This window comes from Centroberyx affinis, unplaced genomic scaffold (assembly GCF_046629955.1).
Source record: "Centroberyx affinis isolate AG114_WGS23_722 - 3 ecotype Tasmania unplaced genomic scaffold, CSIRO-AGI_Caff_v1 ptg001046l_1, whole genome shotgun sequence".
Taxonomy (NCBI): domain Eukaryota; kingdom Metazoa; phylum Chordata; class Actinopteri; order Beryciformes; family Berycidae; genus Centroberyx; species Centroberyx affinis.
In genome coordinates, this window is record NW_027279600.1 from 28624 (window position 1) to 49199 (window position 20576).

At 40.3% G+C, this 20576-nt stretch overlaps 2 protein-coding genes across 2 annotated transcripts; both read left to right on the forward strand.

Moving 5' to 3' along the window:
* Positions 1–1977: 1977 nt before the first annotated feature.
* On the forward strand, positions 1978–14567 carry sft2d1 (SFT2 domain containing 1). Its single transcript, XM_071522940.1, has 8 exons — positions 1978–2196; positions 2960–3046; positions 4183–4265; positions 7447–7528; positions 7952–7987; positions 8092–8150; positions 11211–11240; positions 13967–14567. Exons 1-8 carry the CDS (start codon positions 2131–2133, stop codon positions 14004–14006), a joined length of 483 nt encoding a protein of 160 aa, XP_071379041.1. The 5' UTR covers positions 1978–2130; the 3' UTR covers positions 14007–14567.
* Positions 14568–18183: 3616 nt separating this feature from the next.
* prr18 (proline rich 18) lies at positions 18184–19819 on the forward strand. The gene is made up of 2 exons (XM_071522945.1): positions 18184–18976; positions 19561–19819. The coding sequence occupies exons 1-2, from the start codon at positions 18208–18210 to the stop codon at positions 19593–19595; spliced, it is 804 nt and encodes a 267-aa protein (XP_071379046.1). The 5' UTR covers positions 18184–18207; the 3' UTR covers positions 19596–19819.
* The last annotated feature ends 757 nt before the right edge of the window (positions 19820–20576 follow it).

The window sequence follows — 20576 nt, forward strand, 5'->3', positions numbered from 1 at the left end:
AGTTTTGTTGATGTTCAGTTCCAGATTGTTATTGCTACACCAGTCGACTAGAGATGAGACCTCATACCTATAAGCTGTCTCATCATTACAGGAAATCAGTCCCACCAGTGTTGTATCATCAGCAAACTTAGTCATCTTTACAGTGTCAGAGTGTGAGATACAGTCATTGGTGTATAATGAGTAGAGCAGAGGTGAGAGGACACACCCTTGAGGGGCACCTGTGCTAAGGGTCAATGAGTTTGAAAATCTATTGTTGAATTTGACAAACTGTGTTCTGCCCAGTAAGAAGTCCAAGACCCAGAGACATAGAGACTGATGTAAACCTAGCTGCAAAAGTTTGTTATATAGCCTTGTAGGTATGACTGCATTAAAAGCTGAGCTATAGTCGATGAAAAGTACTCGAGCATAGGTGGCAGGTGCCTCTAGATGTTGCAAAAGATGGCGTGACGACAGAGAGATACAGCGTCATCCACCAACCTATTGGCCCTGTACACAAACTGGTTGGGATCCAGCACAGCACTGGATAGATGTTTACATACTATACGCTCAAACACTTTCATTACAACAGATGTTAATGCAACGGGCCTGTAGTCATTTAAACAGCTAACAATGGGCTTCTTAGGCGCAGGATTTATTACTGCAGATTTAAAGCATGCTGGTACTTTACAATGGTACAAAGTCAAAACAGAAGCAAGTTCAGCAGCACACCATTTTAAAGTTGCTGAGGGCACAAGATCAGGGCCTGCCGCTTTCCTGCTGTTCTGATTGCGCAGCAGACACCTGACCTCATGTTCCCCAATCACAAAAGGTGGACTCAGGGGGGCTTCCACTGTAGGCATACTCTGTTGGCGGGTTGAGGTCTAATCAAACCGACAATTAAATTCATTAAGTTCATTAGGAAGATTGGGGTCATCATTACAGGCAGAGTATTTGGCCTTATAGTTGGTTATTTGCCGTAGTCCCTTCCACACACCTCTGCTGTCCTTATCCTGGAGCTTGTCCTCCAGCTTGCCTTTGTAATTGGCCTTAGCCTTCAGTCATACAGAAGCCTAGCTGATATTTTTCTAAAATGTTTTAACATCCAAAATAAATAGCTGACAGTCCGCACTTTTGCCTTGTCTTTTGCTGTGATCTATCTACTTATCTATCTATCTATCTATCTATCTAGGCATAGATATTGATTCCCATATTGCCTGCCTCATCTCTACAACTCCACAGGGTGGCGACAAAGCAGTACAAACACGCAAATAAGCTACTGTATCAGTTGGCAAAATATCTTGACAGGAAGAATAAAACAAACGTTTTTCATCTTCACAGGTGCTTCTCCCCTTCTATATACCCCTTTTCTCTGAGCTAGATATTTACCAGTATAAAGGATCTGGTGTAACTGTCCCTTGTGCTACTGCCCATGCAGATATCTAATATATAATGGATGTTGGATGAAAATGGTTGATGATTTCACTGGAAAACCACAAGGCCAGCACATGCTGCTTTCAAGTGCTCCTCGCCAGCTCCTATTTTCCGTACACGACCTGTGGCGCATTCAAATGCTTTTGGTCAGAAATAAAGAAAAAACATTCACCCTGTAACAAAAGTAGTTTTTGCACAGAGCTATTTTGTGCCAAAGAATGAAGAGAGAGGAGAAATTAGGTATATAATTTATGGTTTATATAGACAAAAGTTGTATTCAACGCTTTCACCGTGTTGACGCGGCTTCCATGCTCTACATTACATCTCGGCTATCATAGCAAATCCCGACTTCCCCAGTCGTATCAATTTGTTAGGACGTTCGTGTGCAGTTAATTTCGAAATGGCGGGGCAGCACTGAAGGCAGCAAGAGTTCTAACGAACGGGGCTGGTACAAAACGGTGAAGTTGCTCCTCGTCGCTGATCTGGGGTCTGTGTTTCAACTTCCTCGCCAATGGTTAAGGTTAATAAGGGGGCGGGGAGACGGATTTCTGGTCAGTAGTGAAAGAAAACATCAGCTTGGAAGCCAGGAAGTGAACATTGCAAGTGCGAGCAAACACGCAGTAACGCCACATAAATATCAGAAGTAAAGTAGCTAGGAAATTTCCGAGAATTTCGGACGGACGGCAATATCATCTAATATTTGCCAGCTAGCTCTCAACGATGGACAAGCTTCGTCGTGTGCTAAGCGGTCAAGAGGAAAATGAAGAGTTGGGTCTCACTGCACAGGTATGACAGCGCTACGTTGCTAATGCTAACGTTCTGTCAATGGATAGTTAGCTAATGTTTACGCTAGTTTAATGAAAGTAAAACTGTAACGTTACTCTCTACTCGTTAGTTAGACATAGTCGGGAATGTTATCTTCGTTGGGTTATTAAGTTAACGTTAAGTTGGCTCTCGTAACAAAGATTAACGTTAGTTAGCTGTAGCCAACTCTAAAAATTGTACTTATTTATCGCCAACTCATGTCTTTTTCGCCCCTTTCAGTGAGTCACGTTACAGAACCTAGCTAATTATTTTGTCAATTAATGAATTGCATTTTGTGTGTGTATTGCTACTTTTTACACGCATTCACAAGGAGGAGCAAATGAGGTAAGGTGTTGACTTGGACCTCATGATTTCATCAGAATATTTGATTACGTCGAGTTTAACAGTGCTTGAGCTCTTGCCTAAATGTATAACAACAGAGTCTACCCATGCAGCCTTACATCTCTTTGTCAGCGTATACAGATGCATAATTCCTTTTTTGCGGTTTGGTTTTGTTAGTTTAGTTGTCTTTATTGTGTACTCAGCAATGTTCTGTGGCTTTGCATGACATGGAGTAAGCTAGATCTGTACTGTGTGTGTGTGTGTGTGTGTGTGTGTGTCTTGAGATAGCAGCTGAATGTTATCCATTACTGGCGAACATGGTTAAGTCATCAGTAGGAAGCCTGTGGGTCTTTCTGTGGGTCATTAGGCTTGTCTTGTGACATCCTCTCATTGTTCTCACCAGGTCCTTGATGCCTCCACTCTCAGCTACAGCACCAGGGTGAAATGGTTTGTCATATGCTTTGCTGGAGGCATCCTGTGTTCAATATTTGTGAGTGTCTCTGCTTTTTAAGTTAAAAAGACAGGTTTCACCCTCTAACTTTAAACTGACACTACAAGAGACTGCAGGGCCAGCGTAACCTTGTTATTATTAATAACACTGGTACACATTTATCAAGTGAGCACAAAATATATCTTAAGACAAACAAGTCTATTAATGGATACCCTGTAAGGGGAAAACCTTTATTGTCCCACAAAGGCAGCTAAAAGAAACAAAGTTATTAAATAATTTAATGTTTAAGGTACTGTATATATGTACAGTGATGTCTATGTGTTTCACTCTACCCTTGCACTGTATGTGAGGTCCTGTTCTTCTTGTATCATGTTTTGTCAGTATGTACTGTTGCAAGTTCTCAACATGGCTCTGCACCAGTGTCATCAAGACAAATTCCTATGCCTCTATTGTACTTGCAGATTAAAGTGTAAAGTGATTGTGGAGTTGTTAGGCGAATACATGTCATTATTACTTAATATACAGATTCAAGCCATTTGATGTCAACTATGAACGAAAGGGGAAACGCTTCAGTGTGACATGTTGCAGTTAAAACGACAGCACGACTTGCCACAGGTGACACTTGCTGATAACACCCTGAAGCCACTGCATACTGATAATTCACACTGACAAAGGCCCAAACTCCACCACAGACTCTGTTGTTTAGGCCTGCGTAGTGAAATGCATGTTGTCTTTACACTCATTATTGATCAGTGTATGTCGACCGTGTCAGCCGTCTACCACACCTAAGGTGATCTTGATTGTGAACCAAGAATAATGATTTTATTGCCATCCAGGAAGTGTTTATAAGAGAAAGCTTTATGGTGCTCTGGCACTAGGGGGAGCCCATATATTGAATTAAAAATATAGACAGATCTCAGAATTAATAGGATAGCGTTCAAAATTATTTAAAATTAGTAATAATAATAATGGCAACAAAAAATGTACTATCTTATCAAAGTGTCTTCCCAGGATTGGCTTTGCTTCTTGCTTATACTAGCCATTTTCTATTATCTATAAATCCTAAATGAATGTGTGGTTGGTTGCATTATTATTATTATTATTATTATTATTATTATTATTATCATTATTATTATTATGGTGGAGTTGACACAGACTGTTTTCTGTTTTACCAGGGCACAGCATTGCTGTTCCTTCCCCATGGAGTCAAGCTCTTTGCCGTCTTCTACACACTAGGGAACTTAGCAGCACTTGCCAGGTAAGGCTCTCATAGTCCAGCTGAGGTCTGTTGATTTCTAGTATTGTCTTGATATCACTGTAAATGCTTTCCTCACCAGTATGACACATTGCCATAAACACAGCAAATGGTGAATACATTAATGTAGCTGCTGTATGGTTACAGTGACCTGTTGGTTAGGGGTTTCCAATTCCTGTAAATTGGCAGTATTATATGATTTGCACACCTGAATGCTTCAAGGACAAGTGCCTAGGACTGAAAGTTTGCAATTGAAAAGAAGAAGCTCCGGCACACTGTCCATATCTCAATATTTCCTTCACCAAAATTCAGACATAACCAATGTTTTGTTTTTGTTGGCCCTGAACACACCTCTTGAAAAATTTAATTGTCTCCTGGTCCTCCATATATCAAGCCCGTATAACAACTCCAAGCCCGTATAACAGGCTTTGATTCATGCGTAAATCTTGAGTAACACAATAAAAAACTCATGCAGACAAGTTTTTACCAGCTATCAGTTTTGTCTTTCAGTGTCACTGAGACTCATACACACTTTAATATCATTTTACCATGAGGACTATATTGTTACTGTTCTGGTGCCAGGATATTGATAAAGACTTAAGCCACATGAAGAAGTTAGTCTAGTCTAGTCTTGTTTATTTATATAGCCCTTTATCACAAGCATGTCTCAAAGGGCTTATACCTGTTATACCTGTAATATACCTTTGCACTGATTGCCTGTTGGTCTAGGTTTGGAACACACTGCCTGAAGAACCATGCAAAGTCATCGTACCTTTCTAACGATGCACACTGGCTACGCTTAATTGTGTAGTGTGCTTCAAAGTCAGTGGGTAATGGCTTACAAAACAAGTCAACGAGTATAGACTAGCCATCTGTCCTTGTTTATTAGCTGTTTCTTTAGCTAACTTCCCCTGATGAGTGGTCTAGACATTGGTGTTTGCATTCAAATTATTTACCTGCTACTAACTCTAAAGCTTAAGTTTTCAGAAGAGTACTATCTGGTAGATGATAGCTGGAATTATTAAACTATTGACAAGGTTTTGTTTTCAGGACAGGGCCATCTCTTCTTTTTTTTTTTTTTACAGGTGTCATATGTTTAGAGTTGCAAGTGAAGGAAACTGGGTCACCTTCTGCTTTCATAGCCCAGGTTACTAATCCAAAGCATGACAGTGTCATGTTTAAAGGGACTTTAAGTAGCCTTCCTAAGCTTTCGAAGCTTTTCTATTGTACGTGACTTTGACTGCAAGCATTACAATAAGACTGTTGGTTTCACCTTGCTGCCGACAGTAGTGGAATAGGAGTCAATGTTGTGACATGTCTTCCCGTCAGTGGGTAAAATATTGAAATATGAAATGTTTTTTACCAACATATATTGATTATTTCCTGTAACTAAGTTTGCCTCTTTTAGTAAGTGATAAATTGCTCAGGTTAAATGTTGAAGAAGTCCCCTCAAGTTTCTCTTATACAGTTTTACTAGGGAAGTCTGTTGAAGAGACAAAATTCAGCTTTGAATCAAACTTTGGCTGTGAATCTAACTTAGGTTCAACATTTCTGATGGTAGCAGGCCAGACTCTTTAGCTGATACAGCATTTGCTAGACCTCAGTGATAGAATTAGATTTACTGGGATCCTAGTTGCTCAGTTGTCTTTTGTCAAATTACAGTTAACGTCCCAGTCAAATAGGCTAACGCAAGTCCAACATTGCTTTATTTTATTCGGATTTTAAAAATGTGTAATAATTCACTGAGTTTGGAAAATGCAAAGTCATCAAAGAGGTCTGCGGGAGTTAACCATGTTTTGAATTTCCTCCATGTCAGCGTCAGTGACAGTTAGACCCACTGATGACAAAGCTCATTGCAAAATATACCAGCAGCAGCAGTGTGGGAGTGGACATCATTAGTGTTTCTCTCACACTGAGCAGTTGATAACCGGCAGCCAGCTCTCTACAGCAGACCAGTAGAAAGAGCTTGCGTCAACAGAGACAACTCTCATGTCTCATCTGACAGCTGTGACGCTCCACACAGTCCGTCTTCCCACTCAACTCAGCTGAGCCCAGAGCTGCCTGCCTGGTTAGCGGGGAAAGCCTTTGTCTCGTTTCATTTACTGACGTCATGCATGCATCTCTGCCACACAGGGTTTAGTTACAGGAATGGATAGGAGGAGGATGTAGGAGGTTTTAAATGTGCCATCATGGTGTAGGACATGAAATATTAACACCCTAATTTAAATTGTAACAACTCGTTGTATAACATGTTAGACCATGACAAATTTGGTTGTGGTGGCCAAAAAATTCTGATGTCACATACACAAGGTTGTGTGTGTGTGTGTTTGCAGACTATTCTGAAAACCACCTAGGCTGTAAAGTCACAACTTATACACAACATACGAATCCTCTAATGTGGGAACTTGAGACCATAAGCATTATGCAGCTTATTTATACTTATTTATCATGCTTATTTAGATGTGCAAAAAGACCACGTTAATTCTTAAAGTTATCCTTAAGCGCTTCTTAAGCCATTCTTAAAGTTATGCTTAAGACCTTGGGTCCAAATCCTTAGGCACATAACAGGAGCAATGTCATACCCAAGAGCGCCAGTGACCTCTGTTTCACCTAAACGCGATTAAAGTAACCTCAAATTAATTATAAAAAAATTACCTTTTTGAATGATACCAAATGCATGCATACTGGGCATTAATAAACATCCCAAAGATCATGTTTAAAATCTGTTTAGTTGCTGGATCCTGTAATTGCACATAATTATGAGAAACTGCTTTGTGGGCCTGTTAAGGGGTGTCGTGTCCACATGTGACCCATCAAGTGATGCCTTTTACATTTCCATTTTGTTTGGACTGGGTCTACCCAAAACTGGGTAGTTAGCATGAGCAGTGATGGCCACCATGCCTGACCAGACATTATGATATATTAGAGCGCCACCTACAGAAAGTCAAGCTTCATCAACAGAAAATCCAACGAAAAAGACTGACACACTGTTTGATTGACAAGTGATCTCTGGGAAGTGCAGTGTAGAAACACCCAAGCACAGCGCTTAGCAACAAAGATGGCAACAATATAAAACAAGAATGTTTCAGTTTACCACTTTAAGCAGCAGTAGACTAAAGCGTGTTTCACTGATGTTTCAACTGCCTGTTGAACTTGTCTGTTTCTTTTTTCGTCCTGTCTAAAGCACCTGCTTCCTAATGGGACCATTAAAACAGCTGAAGCGCATGTTCGAACCAACAAGACTGATAGCGACCATTGTTATGCTGGTAAATACCATATTTATTTGCTGTTACCTTGGGCTTTTAGCTGACCCAAATACATCAATGGGTGTTTCTCTGTGTTTTAGTGTATATTGTAAAGTGTTTGAGGGTATTTTGAGGTATTTGAATACATTTGTATCTGCTTTTACCTTCTCTTTGAGGGAGTTAAGTGTCATGTTCAATTAAAGATCTGAAACTCCCACCATGTGACCCTTAAAAGATTCAGAAGATAAAGTCAATGATCTAGACAACACAATTGTAGCTGTAGCAGTTAATCTGTTGGAGATTTAGTGAGATCCTTTTGGTTAGAATCCTACCTTTCCGGTAAAACGTTTCAAGGAAATCAATTCATAGATAGCAATAGTGATTAATACTGTAGGAGTTTGATATTATTCTGCAAGATTTACATTTCCTTTCCTTTTCCCCCAGCTCTGCCTTATCTTAACACTTTGTGCAGTGTTTTGGGTAAGTAGGCTATAAATAGACTGAAACTAGTTATGCTCTGTATTGGTTTAGTGCTATGTTTTAAAGATTTTAATATCATAACCATTTTGTGTTTCATCGTACAGTGGCATAAAAAGGGACTGGCCATCATCTTCTGTATTCTGCAGTTCTTGGCAATGACATGGTAAGTGCCACCCGCCAAACTCAGCCATCTCTAAATTATAGTACAGTCGGCAAGTAGTTCTTTTGTCAGTCACGTCTATTCAGATGAAGACGCATTCACATGATAGAGAACTTTGGTCCAGCTGCTTCGGCTTGCATTAATGTCAATGAGCTGAGCAGGCTGGTGATAAGCTGACTTACTGCTCGGGGCACGTGCTGGGCTAAATCCTGTAAATGGTTAAACTTAAATAATTACTGTCGCACTGTACCTATCTGCCTCTATTTCAAGTTTTTATGTCCTTTGGGATTACTGTTTTAGATAGTAATTGATCTGTTGTTGGACTGTGATTGGACTTTGCAAGACCAAGCACCGTTCTTACTCTGAGGAGGAAATGTCATATGATGGCTGTTATATAATAATAACAGGAAATACATATTTAGTGATATTAGAAATTTGACTAGATTAACATTTGCCCTAGTTTCCCTGAGCAGTCAATGACATCAGCTTAGCATACCTGTTCAGTCAGTAGTGTTGTGATGAGACTGCATGGCAGGTTGCCAGGCTTCCTGGTAGGTCAGTGTATTTTTGGACTGGCAGAGGAAGATGCAGCGCCGGGATCAGGGTGGACCTATTTATTTGGCCTCACATCCTTTTTCTTTTGTCCTGGCAATTAGAGATGGATAAGTATTTCAGCCTGTTTGCACATTCAAGATCAAAACATTGCCAGAGGTCTCTGGAGACCATGGCTATCTTTGAGATCACAGGTTAACAATTCAGTGACTACATGGCACTCAAAGTAAAAGTAGGGTATGTAAATTTAAGGCCTTAAAAGTATTAAAATGTCTATAGTTATTAGATGTCTTATTTTTTTCCACCATGCAATCACAGGTTTCTCTGCGTTTCATGTCCACTCTTAGATTAATACAGAACATGGTCAGTGGTATAGTATGCAAAACATTGTTTTTTTGTTTCGTTTTTTTAGCGTATCTGCTTTACTAACCACAATTGGACTTAATGTCCCTTAACAATTAATTTCCTGATGTCCTGTTTCTTACACTGTCTATTTAGAGGTTCAGAACCTTAAATAGCTGTGTTCAATTGGAAATAGGATGATTTTTCCAGCTTTATTTCTTGGTTTGAGTTTTCATATTGGTCTTAAATTCCAGGTAGCATTAAAATGGTCTTAAAAAGTCTTAAATCTGGGTTTCTGACACCTGCAGATGACCTTGACTTGCTGATTGAGAAAAGAATAAAGATCTTAATGAGGCATGACTGCTTCTAGTTTGACAACTCGTAGGTCAGCGGGGTTGAGTTGCAGCATAGTCGTGAGTAAAAAGTCCTGTCAGTGATTTGTATCGGCATGTCAGCGCTTGTGTGTTCGTTAATGTGAGCATATTTGCACAGCAGCGACAAAGAGTTTCAGTGTGTGAGTTCAAATGGGAACACATACCCCCAGCAGCTCAAGGGAAGGGAACGGATGGTCTCTGCGCAGCATAAACCCACGTCACCGAGCAAGACTGTGTCGGCCTTATAACTGTCCTGCTATCACACCTACATGGGTACATTGACTTCCGTTCTGTCTGCGCTTTGCTCCGTCTCAGAGGCATCACCTTGGCAACCACAAGTCGCACATCCCGAGCTCATTCTTAACAGACTTAACAGGACATAGTGCACTCCTACGCAGGCACTCACACACGTCTGTGTGAAGGTGGTTCTGTAATATGCTGTCGCCACTGACCCACACACAGCCGGGCAAAGTCCAGTCCTGGGGCAGAATTTTCCAAACCGATGAAGTAATCACATAACACTGAGGTACTACTGGTTGACACTGACTGAATATTGTCAAACATTTCCTGCCTATTTTGAAATTGGCTAATAAACTCTTTCCTCTTTCTGTTTCCGTACATCCTAAGAGTATCTGAATTGTGCATTTGCAACTTTCCAAAAAAGCTTCATCAGAGCATGGCAGACAGTGGGAAGATGGATGACAAAACGGGAACTATAGTTTTGTATATATTGTACAGGTGGTAAAACTGTAACTTGTTGTAACTTGCAGAATTTTGTGGTACGGCTTCTAATACCAAGGTCTTACAGTAATTGTTACAGCCTGCATAAGTGGTGTTCAAAGGAGACGGTGATCATACCCTGGCAGATCCTGCAGTTAATCATTCAACATTCAACAACTACTGTACTGGATTCCTCACATATTTTAAATAATTTAGGTATTTGATCAGGGGCTTTGTTGGCTACACCGCATGTAGTCATTCTCTTCAACACAAGTCATCACATTTTGTAGTGAACTTAGTGTTTGGCCACCAATCTGTCTTAAATCATTGGTGCACAGATTAGTGTAAGTGTACCCCCTTAGTCCACAGTAACATGTGTTTAATCCTCTTGCCCAGCTATATCAAAGATCCTTCTATCCTATAATGATTAGTCCTTTCATTACGTTGATGCATCATTAAATGAACGGGTTTACACATTTATGTGATAATCATCAAAATGCCATTGTCACAGATGTTGACTATTAACCCCATTATCAACCTTACATGCTGAATTGCTTTGTGTAGTTGATTGTGCTTTTAATCTTTATTCATCAGCAGTGATTTACCATCAAAGTGTGCTTCATGTGCTTCAAACATTAAAGTTGCTGCAGTAGTAGTTTGAGTAAAAGAACAAAGCTTTACATGTATTCATTCTGAAAAAATATAACTCAAAGTGTTCATATTATTTAATTTATTTTGTTTTTTAAAAAAAGCTTACATTTGGTCATCAGTTTACACATTCTGATGTATCGATTGTCTTTGCATTCAAATCGAGCAAATGTTATGTGAGCAAAATAAAAAGTGTAGACAGAAATGTGCTGCTCTCAGCAAGCATACTGAAAAAGTTCATATTCAATCAATACAATTACAGTGCGATTTTACAATGATATTTATCATCTTGTATGTAGTTTGCCTTGCTCAGTCCAATAATATTTTTTATATTTCCTCCTAGATCATCATTGTCTTCTGCTATCAGTATCTATTTTGTGGACATAAACTCTTCCCTTATCTTGGTGTTTTGTTTTTTCTCTTTCAGGTATAGCATCTCTTACATTCCATTTGCCAGGTAAGACAACAGCATCATGTTGACCTAGTAACTGGATGTATTAGTATTAGCCTAGTGATATGAGGCTGTTATTAGTATGATTTTGGAGAATGTCTTCATGGACTTTATCAAAGGTGTAGACATACTTGTATTGCCCAGTATGTCCATTGTATGTAGTTTAGTTGTATTTGCTGCATACAACATTATTTATTGCTGTATTGTTCTGCCCCTAGTTCTCTTCTTTTAAAGGAATGGAAACTTAAGTTTAAACTTAAGTTTTGTGTTACAATTTGCCCGTTCAGTTGTACTGAACATTTGAACAAGAGTGGGCTGCACTGGCCACTGTAGTAGTAAAGGAGGATAGATGAAGGACAGACTTCTATATAGAATGAATTAGGTCAGTTTATTAGAGGCAGGATATGACGTAAAAGACATTTGACTTGATCCACTTCTGAGAATCCAGATGCTCTACACCTCATAGACACTGTGAAAGTGGAGTTGAGATACCAGATACACCCATTTTTATCTCTGTAATCTCTCTGTCCACGAATGACCCTGTACTGCTACACACACATATACACACACACAAACACAGTGTAGGGACTGCAATGAGGCAACCCTTGAATGAAAACATGTTTTTTATTTACCTCTAAACATCCTGCTGTTTATCTCCACCATATGGCTATAATCCCTCCTAGGACCAGACCAGGCACCCAGTGTTACCCAAATGGCAGCTTGTTGTTTCACATCACACCCCTCTGTGTTTTATAGCCCTATGAGGCTATTTGCTTCATCCATAATATCAAAGCAAAATATTTTTTGTGCAGTAATGCTCTTATAGTCAGAATTTCCAAAATATTTCTCCCCTGATTTGGCTTTTACATTATTGGTGATGAGCTTAATTAAGCTCTACAGGGTCAAAGCACACTAAAACATTTTGATAAGATCTAGACCCAATTAAGCCGTTCCACATGAAACATGAGGGTGAAAATCTCACATCATGGTCTTTCTCGGACTGTTGCTCTCACTGTCATGTAGAAAATTAAATTTTTTTGAATTTTATTTTATCACAATTTTAAGCTTAATTGCTTTTGGAAATCTTAAAGAAATTAAGACTTTGAAAATGATATTCCTTCTTTGATTGTAACATGAAAGGAAATGAACCAGCCACACTAAGCTGTCCTCAATATTTAGGTGTTCAATTCTCAGATTGAGCCATATGGTGCACCACCTCGCTGTTGTCCCCAAGCCAAAGCTAAGCGAGAGGGGTGATGTTGTTTTGCCAGTCCAGCTGTGAACAGGGTTATCTCTCATTTGGTGAGAGACCCCCCTCCACCCCCCACCCCTATAAGTGCCTTGTGTGTTTGGGAGACCCTATAATCCATCCTGACAGCTGAGAGACCTCCGACAACCACCCCTCACTCCCCCTCCCCCAGCCCAAATGCTAACAATAATAAAAAGGCGAGACAAAGAGCGTGCCTGTGCCAGCCTCCAAAACACAAATTCCTATGGAGAAATGCTAATTTTGCAGTTCTTTGTTGGGCTGACTGTTGAAGCCTGCTTGTTAAGTGGTATTTTTTATTTCTTTACTCCCTTATTATTTCCATTTGTTGCATTTTTTTTTGTCAACAAATTATTTTCCTCTCCCCTTAAGCCTCTTGCTTTAATCCATTTTTTATTTTGTTAGGATTGGATTATTTAGCTCTGTACTGTTTGCCATGTTATTGCAGGGAAACGGTTACTGCATATTTTCATCACAGAGCTCTATCCTTCTGAATACCACAATTAAAATCATTGGCCTCCAGCCTCTCCCCGTCTCTGTCCATGGTCAATCAAACAAACCGTGATAACCGTCTAGCCACAGCGCCACATGGCCAGTAGTCTTGATCCTTTAATGTATTTTACCTTGTTGCCTCTATTTATAACCCCTCACGCCTGCAGACCATGGCAAAACCTGCTGCATGTGCACTTTCCACAGTGCACCGGGGCAACTGTTACTCTGATGTTTCATCAGAAGTGGGGGAGACGTATCATTTATTCATGCAGTGTTTTTTAGAAGCAAAAATAGCAGCAAGCCTCCAGTGAAGGTATAAAAAGCAAACCTGAGGCTGTATAGGTGGTAACAAATGAGGACGCTGATGTTGAATGTTCTCTGAATGTGCTGGAGGAGCGAATCAGAGCGGAGGAAGGAGCGACTCACCCGTCTATCCACCCACCCCTCCTCCTCCTGAGGCTGGTTATGATCCCCTCTCCCTTCTCCTTTTAACCTTGACTGGTTTCACACCTCCTCCACCGAAATTCGACTGTGGCAAGCAAAGTCTGCATAGCAACACGCCGATGGCAAGAGGAACGGAGGAGGCGATGGTCTGTTGTTGCCTTGGTGATCGCTTGTATTGCATCATCCCTCAACATGCAGTACCTGGAGAGAGGGAGCCCCATCACTCACACACATGTGGTGCTTCCCCGTCAAAACACACTCACTTATTCATGACGAACCCCACCCAAGCCTTCGTAACAAAGGACGGAAGTGCATTTTTTCGTCGTCTTTAATTCTGCACGCATGACAGAAGCCGAGAATTTGTTATTAAGTAGCTTTACTGGATTTGTTCGCTCCTGGATAATTCAAAACAAACCACCCCATAACATTTTTGTCATTCCTTTCCCCCATTTTCTTGTTTTCAATTGAGGGATTATATTGTGTATTATGCAAGCTGTTATTCATACAGTGTCTCTCTTTTTCTTCACAGGGACGCTGTGATGAAATGCTTTACTACCTGTCTGAGTTAGAATGGCTCTCTACAGTTTCATGCGAAGACTGGTCCCAATATGCAAACTGCAAGCACAGTGGCTCTGTAAAATACATATTGTTTATAGACTATATCTTTAAATTCTTACCATTGCCCTTTCATACTGTGAATTCTCACTTTCGTCATTAATTCTAGATAAACGTCTGTAGCTATAATCATGATATAATACTTACCATCAGTCTATTGCTTTTGGTGTGAAAGAGATGAGTGCTTTTACTGCCTAATATATTTAAAAAATATTCCTATATTTTCTTGAGCATTTTATACTGTTTAAGTGCAGGGAAATGATTTTGAGCTTTGCTATACAGTGCCTGTAATATACAACAGAAGTGCCTTTTTTTTTTACATTGTCTACTGTTATTTGAGAAGATTTATTGGCATTTTGACCAACCATATATTTACATCTTTAACTGTGTGAGATCTGATTTTTTTTTTTTTTTTTTTTTTAAATCTATTCTGGTTTGTAAACGGTATTCTCCTTACTTGTTACACACAAACACATTTGGATGAGCTGGTATTATTAAAACACATTCTCTCTATCTTCCATTTGTTCAAGGCAGTGATGTATAAAGATGCTGTGCTTTCCCATCTTTCATAGATAATTGACTTTCCTGAGGCGATAGAGGTTCTGCTTCAAGGACGATACACAGGGGGTATATATGATATGATATCCAGAGCCATTTGGGATGTTCTCAGCCAAAGAGACAAAGAACCGCACAGCTACAGTCTAGTCCAGTAGCTCTTCCTCATGTGTACGGGAATACACCTGCCCCCCTTAACTCATCAGAGTACCTCAAAATTAGATCTCATTTTCTAATCGAATTGCCTGTCAGATGTAGCAGTGACCCAGTTCATTCTGCTTCTCTGAGCATTGTGATTTTGACGTGACCTAATAACCCAGTATAGCTTGCGTCGGGTTCCCTATATTGCTTCGGCATGATGGCACAGCCTCTGAGGATGCGGTTGTCATGACAACCCTCCGGAAGATTCATACCATCGGCCCACCCCCATCTGCGGCGCGGATGGTCACATTATGTTGATGAGAAGGTGTGTTATAGAACACCTTGGATTAACCTATGGGTAATCTAGCAGAGGGTCATGGACCTTTTTTTCCCAGCTTTTGCTTTACAGTGAACAAAGGATTTTAAAGCCGTTTTATGTCATTCCCCACATAACGCAAGCCCCGTGTATTAGCCTCGGGATTTACTCCAGGTTTTACAAACATGCCTCTAGGTTTTCTTTGTACATCGTGCTTACTATTAACCAGTCTCCACATCTTGTTGTGGAGCTCTACACCCCTCCCCTTCATGCAGCCCCCACATAGTTTCATTAGATGGTTGTATAATGTGATGGTGGATTAGCATGGACAAAATCTCCTTTCAGTAGTACTTGTTCAACTAACTTGGCAGAGAGCCAACAAATCCCCAGGCACTATATTAGTATCCAAGTAATCTGAGGGATAAAATAATTCGGGACGTAATGCCATTGAATGAGGGGAGGTTGGTTGTTTTTGTGATCGGTTTTCTTAGCCCACCACTGAGCGCATGTGTTGTTTTTTTTGTTGTTTTTTGGATTACACCAAAGTTTGAGGATGAGGAAGAAGGACCCTGACCTCTGCAATCTGTTGGAGTGTCCAACCATTTCCTGTTCATTACATCTAATCCACTGTTATGTCAGAGAGAGGAGGGACCCCGCGCCACAGCATCCGCTTGAAATTAAATATACTTTGTGCCCTCATCCGCTTTATGATTCGGTTCATCATATAAATGTTGCTCAAGAATAACTTGGGACATCCTGTGTTGTCCAGGGCAGTTTCTATGCAACCATTCCTATGTTTCATTGAATAGTACATTGTGATTGAGTGTTGTTTTAATAAGTAAGTGAAGTAAAATAATCAGTTTAAAGATTGTAATTCTAATCAAAGGATCTATTTTATGTTTTCCAGTAGGTTACTCCCCTTCTCCATATGGCCTTTCATCGTGTTTACATTTTTGAAGATATTTAGCAGCTACGTTCTTATATGGTCATACAATAATGTTATTTCCCAGATTTCAAATTTTCAAATTTCAGTCTTAATAGTTTTTCATTTAGCCTATATTAGCAACTGGGTGTTTAACTGTCTATTGATTTAATAGCAGAACGTTTTACAAATTGTCAAATGTAAACTCATCCTTGGGCAATAACAAATAAATGGTCTAGAAACTGTACAGATTAGGCAAGGACGTATTGATTTATTCCTTGTCCCAGACTGAGTGAAACAAAATGACATTGAAATTACAATAACGGCAGAAAGGAAGAGGAATCAATATTGCATTTGTGTATTTCCCTAGATTACATGGCCTAGCCTACAGAACAACAGTGGACCTTCATACATCTGAAATGGTTTGAGTTGTACCTATAGAGTGATAGGCCTATAGGATAGGCATAGAGATATAACACTAGAGGGGACATGTCATAGAGAATTCCTGTTTTGGAATGGGACCATATGGCAGCCATCTTACCTGGGTCAACTTCTCAGCTGACTGTAATTGGAATCAATGGTGATAGTGCCTTATGCTGCCATTATAATGCTATTTTTTTTTTTTATTGAAACATCACTACTACTTTTTATTTAGCTCACTGTATGCAAGACAACTATGACTGTCTAAAATGGTACCAAACATGAGCATTTTTTGTAGTTTGTAGATAAAAAAATAGCTAAACTATGTTAAGTAATTATGTTTTAAATCATAAATATTATCTTCTGGAAGTATTTTAATGGTGCATTTACTTTACAGAAACTATGAATCATTTTTTCAAGAAGACTTTATAATTCTCAGATGTCTTTGGTACTCTTTAGTACTGAGTAGTTGTATTAAGAGTATATATGAAAATCTGCTTATTTTTAATGTAAAACTCCCAAATGATCTGTTGTAGCAATAGACAGATGTTGGCAGCAATTAAATATCACCAACACTGAAACACACCTAACAATACACCCAGATAAAATATACAATAAAAGGCAAATGTAATGCCATTAAGTGGTTAGTGTGACAGCTCTAAGCCAATTTAAGCAGGGAATAATGGACATAAGCCCTCACATTTATTTTTATTTTTTTACTTCATTGGCATGGCATCGTAGCCTACAATTAAGATTACAACCCATAAAGAAATAATTTATATAGATGCCATCATGTAAGCAAGTAGGCTACTACAGTAAAAACAAACATCTCTACACTTGAATCAACTTAAAATCCACAGTAGCCCGTACAGATATGCAAATGAGTGTTATATCTCTATGAGGATAGGCTATGGCATATTCCATTAATTATTGAGGGGGAGGGATCCAGCCACATTGTCAGTGAAGCTGTTCAAGGCCACCATGTGGGGTATCCGAAGCCCAAAATATAAAAGCATTTTTAAAACGTCAAATGTTACCAGGTGAAACTTCAAATATGTTAAGAGGATTGTCTAATGCCAGGGTTTTTTCCTCAGCTTTCTGTTGGAGGCTGTGTTGTGTCAAGTTGTCTCTTCAAAGTGATAACTTGCTGTAAATAGTTCTTATAAAACAGATAATTCCTTTCCCCAGTTGTGATTGACTGAATCGCGTTCAAAAATACGAGATGAGCTCACACCTGTGCCCACTTAATTTAAATACTAATGCTCTAACTGAAACTCACTAGTTATCATTCACCGGACGCAGCCTACTTGCGTGCGTCGCTTAGCAACCACGTTATTTAACTAGTTTACCAGAAAAACATTAATATTGTTCAGGCTATAGATTTATTGAACATTTTAGTTCATTGTTTTTTTTAAATGTGTTAGGCACAGCAATAGGCACGTGGTCGCAGTGCGTTACAGTGATTTTAAAATAGAGGTTAGGGATGACAAGACGAATATTAGATGAGTGTGGCTTCGCTTAAGGAAGTTATTGAAAAATTATGAAATGACATCACCACTTGATTTTATTTCCTGGCTTTGTTCAGCGCTCCTCTTGGCCACGCCTTCCTACCGACAGGATAATAAGGCAGCCGGCTGCGCGTGCACCAGTTGAATCCCGGTGCGGCCAACAGGTGCACTGCAGCCGCCGCCACCTCGCTGCTGGATAATGCCCGTAGAGCGCTCCTCGTTGCTTTGCGCAGGCTTTTCTCATCTGCACTTTGAAGACGTTTTCACATCCTGACCACTATCAATCACAAGAAATGCCTTTTCCACCCATCAACCTCCACCAGCGGATCACCTCTCCTGGCAGGGAATTATTCAGGAAAAAGAAACCCAACGCAGTGCCTCCTCAGTCTGAGCTCACCAGCAAATCCGGGGGAGAGAAGGGGGAGTCCGATAAGGAGAAGCTCTCCACATCTTGGTCATCGGCGAATTTCAGGAATTTGGGACGAAAAGCCCAGCAGCCGAAAAGCAAAAGCCCTTCTCAGAGGCTGGCTGACGGGCAGGAGACACAGGGGAAGAGCTGGCTGTCGGTGCCCAAACCTCAGGACTCGTCCGACGGAGTCAGGCGCTCCAGCTCCATGGAGTCCACCACTCACCGGGCCACCAAACAGTCTGCCAGCAAAGACGGAGAAAAGGAGATTCAGTTTACCCTTAGTCTTACCCCTGAAGCCATTCTTGTCATCCAGAAACGCAATCTAGAAAAGCAGATGATGGCTAAGCAGCAGAAGTGCTGCGCGTCTGCGGACTTTCGGCACAGACGAGTTTTCCCATCCAAAAAGGCGCACGGAGGTTCCAAGAGCTGCATCCCAGTCGCCAAGCTGGAGAGTGCGGAGCAGGACATCACCACCATCGTTAAAATCTCTCTGTTGAATGACCAGTACAAGTACGATGATGTGGAATATGAGGAGGAGGACGGAGATGTGGACGAGACGGTCGTGAGGAAATGTAAAGAGTGGCTCAAAGGGGTCGAAAGTGCCGCTGCTTTTGGAAAAGTCGACAAACTTTCTGCACTCCCGCACCTTAAAGGTTGCTGATACCTGACTTTTGATTTTTCATTTTTAAACAGCCTGCCAGGACTGAAGCGGCGAAGGACTCTTGAATAGCCTACTGAGCACTGATGCACTGGAAAATTGCCATCTTAACAACTAATTTGATCTCCTGTTCAGTCGTAAAATATTATTTTTTCTTAAAACAAGGGGAAAGTGCGAATGGGGTGGGATAAATCCACTTGTTTCCAGTGGAGTTTCCCTTGTTCCCTGTCTAGAAACAAGTGTCATTACCTTAATAAGGTAGAATAAGGCATATATCAAGAAAATGACACTTGATTCAAGAAAATCCTTGAAACAATTTTATTTGCTTTGGGACCAGTGCCATTATGCCACATCATTAGCATACTTTTTCACTGAGCTCAAGAAAAATAAGATTTTAAGCCCCTATTGCTATTTGTTAAGATGGCTATTTTTTTTGCAGCTCGTGGCTTAACCAATGCCAGTGCTTTTCCTCGTTGACAGGAATGTTGCTTTATGAGTGTACGCCTATTCAATGTTTTGGTGAAGTTTGAATTAAGTACCTTAATATTCTCTTCCTTTGCACATGGTTTTTGTTTTCAGTGGGGCGCCTGTGGATTGGCAGAGGGTTTGCGTAAAGGGAAGTGGTGCGGAGTTGGAAACCGTTCCTTTGTGTCGGAGAACAATAAGCTGTCAACGAAACAGGGTTACGCGCCTTCTGCTGGAACCAAATTGGACTGTTTATTTTTCCTCTCATAAGAGGCACTTGTTTATATCTTTTGTAGGGATTAATCAGCTATGTACAGTATTTAATATTTGCTAAATATTTGTACTGTCAAAAACGTTTTGTCAGCTGACAATTTTATGCCATTTGAAGTAAAATGTTTTTAATCTGTCCAAGTGTCAGTGACCCTTTAAACCCTTTAAAAGTGTGTGTGTGTGTGTGTGATGAGAGGCCATTTAACTAACTCAGTTAACATGCTGCTGATTCAGATGAGTGCAATTTGGATTTCCTCTACAGTTCAGCCTGTTGCCACCTGGTATTTTAAAAGCTCTTTGTTGCCCCCTTGGCTACCTAAGGCCATTTGGGCATTAGCCTATACTAAGCTTCTTAGGTTTCCTGTTAAGCAGGGTTGGCCAGTGTGCTGTGAGGGGCCCGGGGCCCAGGTAGCCTACTAGGCCTACATGTTCCCTTCAGGTAACTAGCTCCACTGTGGTAATATCAAACAAATCAAAGTCCTAATGCAAGAGAAACAGTGTTGTGACCATACACAGTCTGGTGGACATTTTCACCCAAAGTGCCCTGCAGCACTGTGCATGCATACCTTTTAGCAAGTGTGTACCCAGTGGGAAATGAACGCCTAACTCTGGCTTTGTTATAGCCATGCTCTTCTCATTGAGCCACACAGACCTGCATGTGTTTAGTCTATACAACTGGCAATGGACCTTTTGAATTGCACAGAGAGAAAGAAGAGGGACCAGCTGGGGGCTCAGTGTCATATGACCAGCCAGTGTGGAAAAAACTCTGTGAAACCAAACATCAGCATGAGAGGAAATTAATTACAGGGCTTATTTTATATAATCAGTGTGAACAACCTACATGAAGACACTTTTGTTTT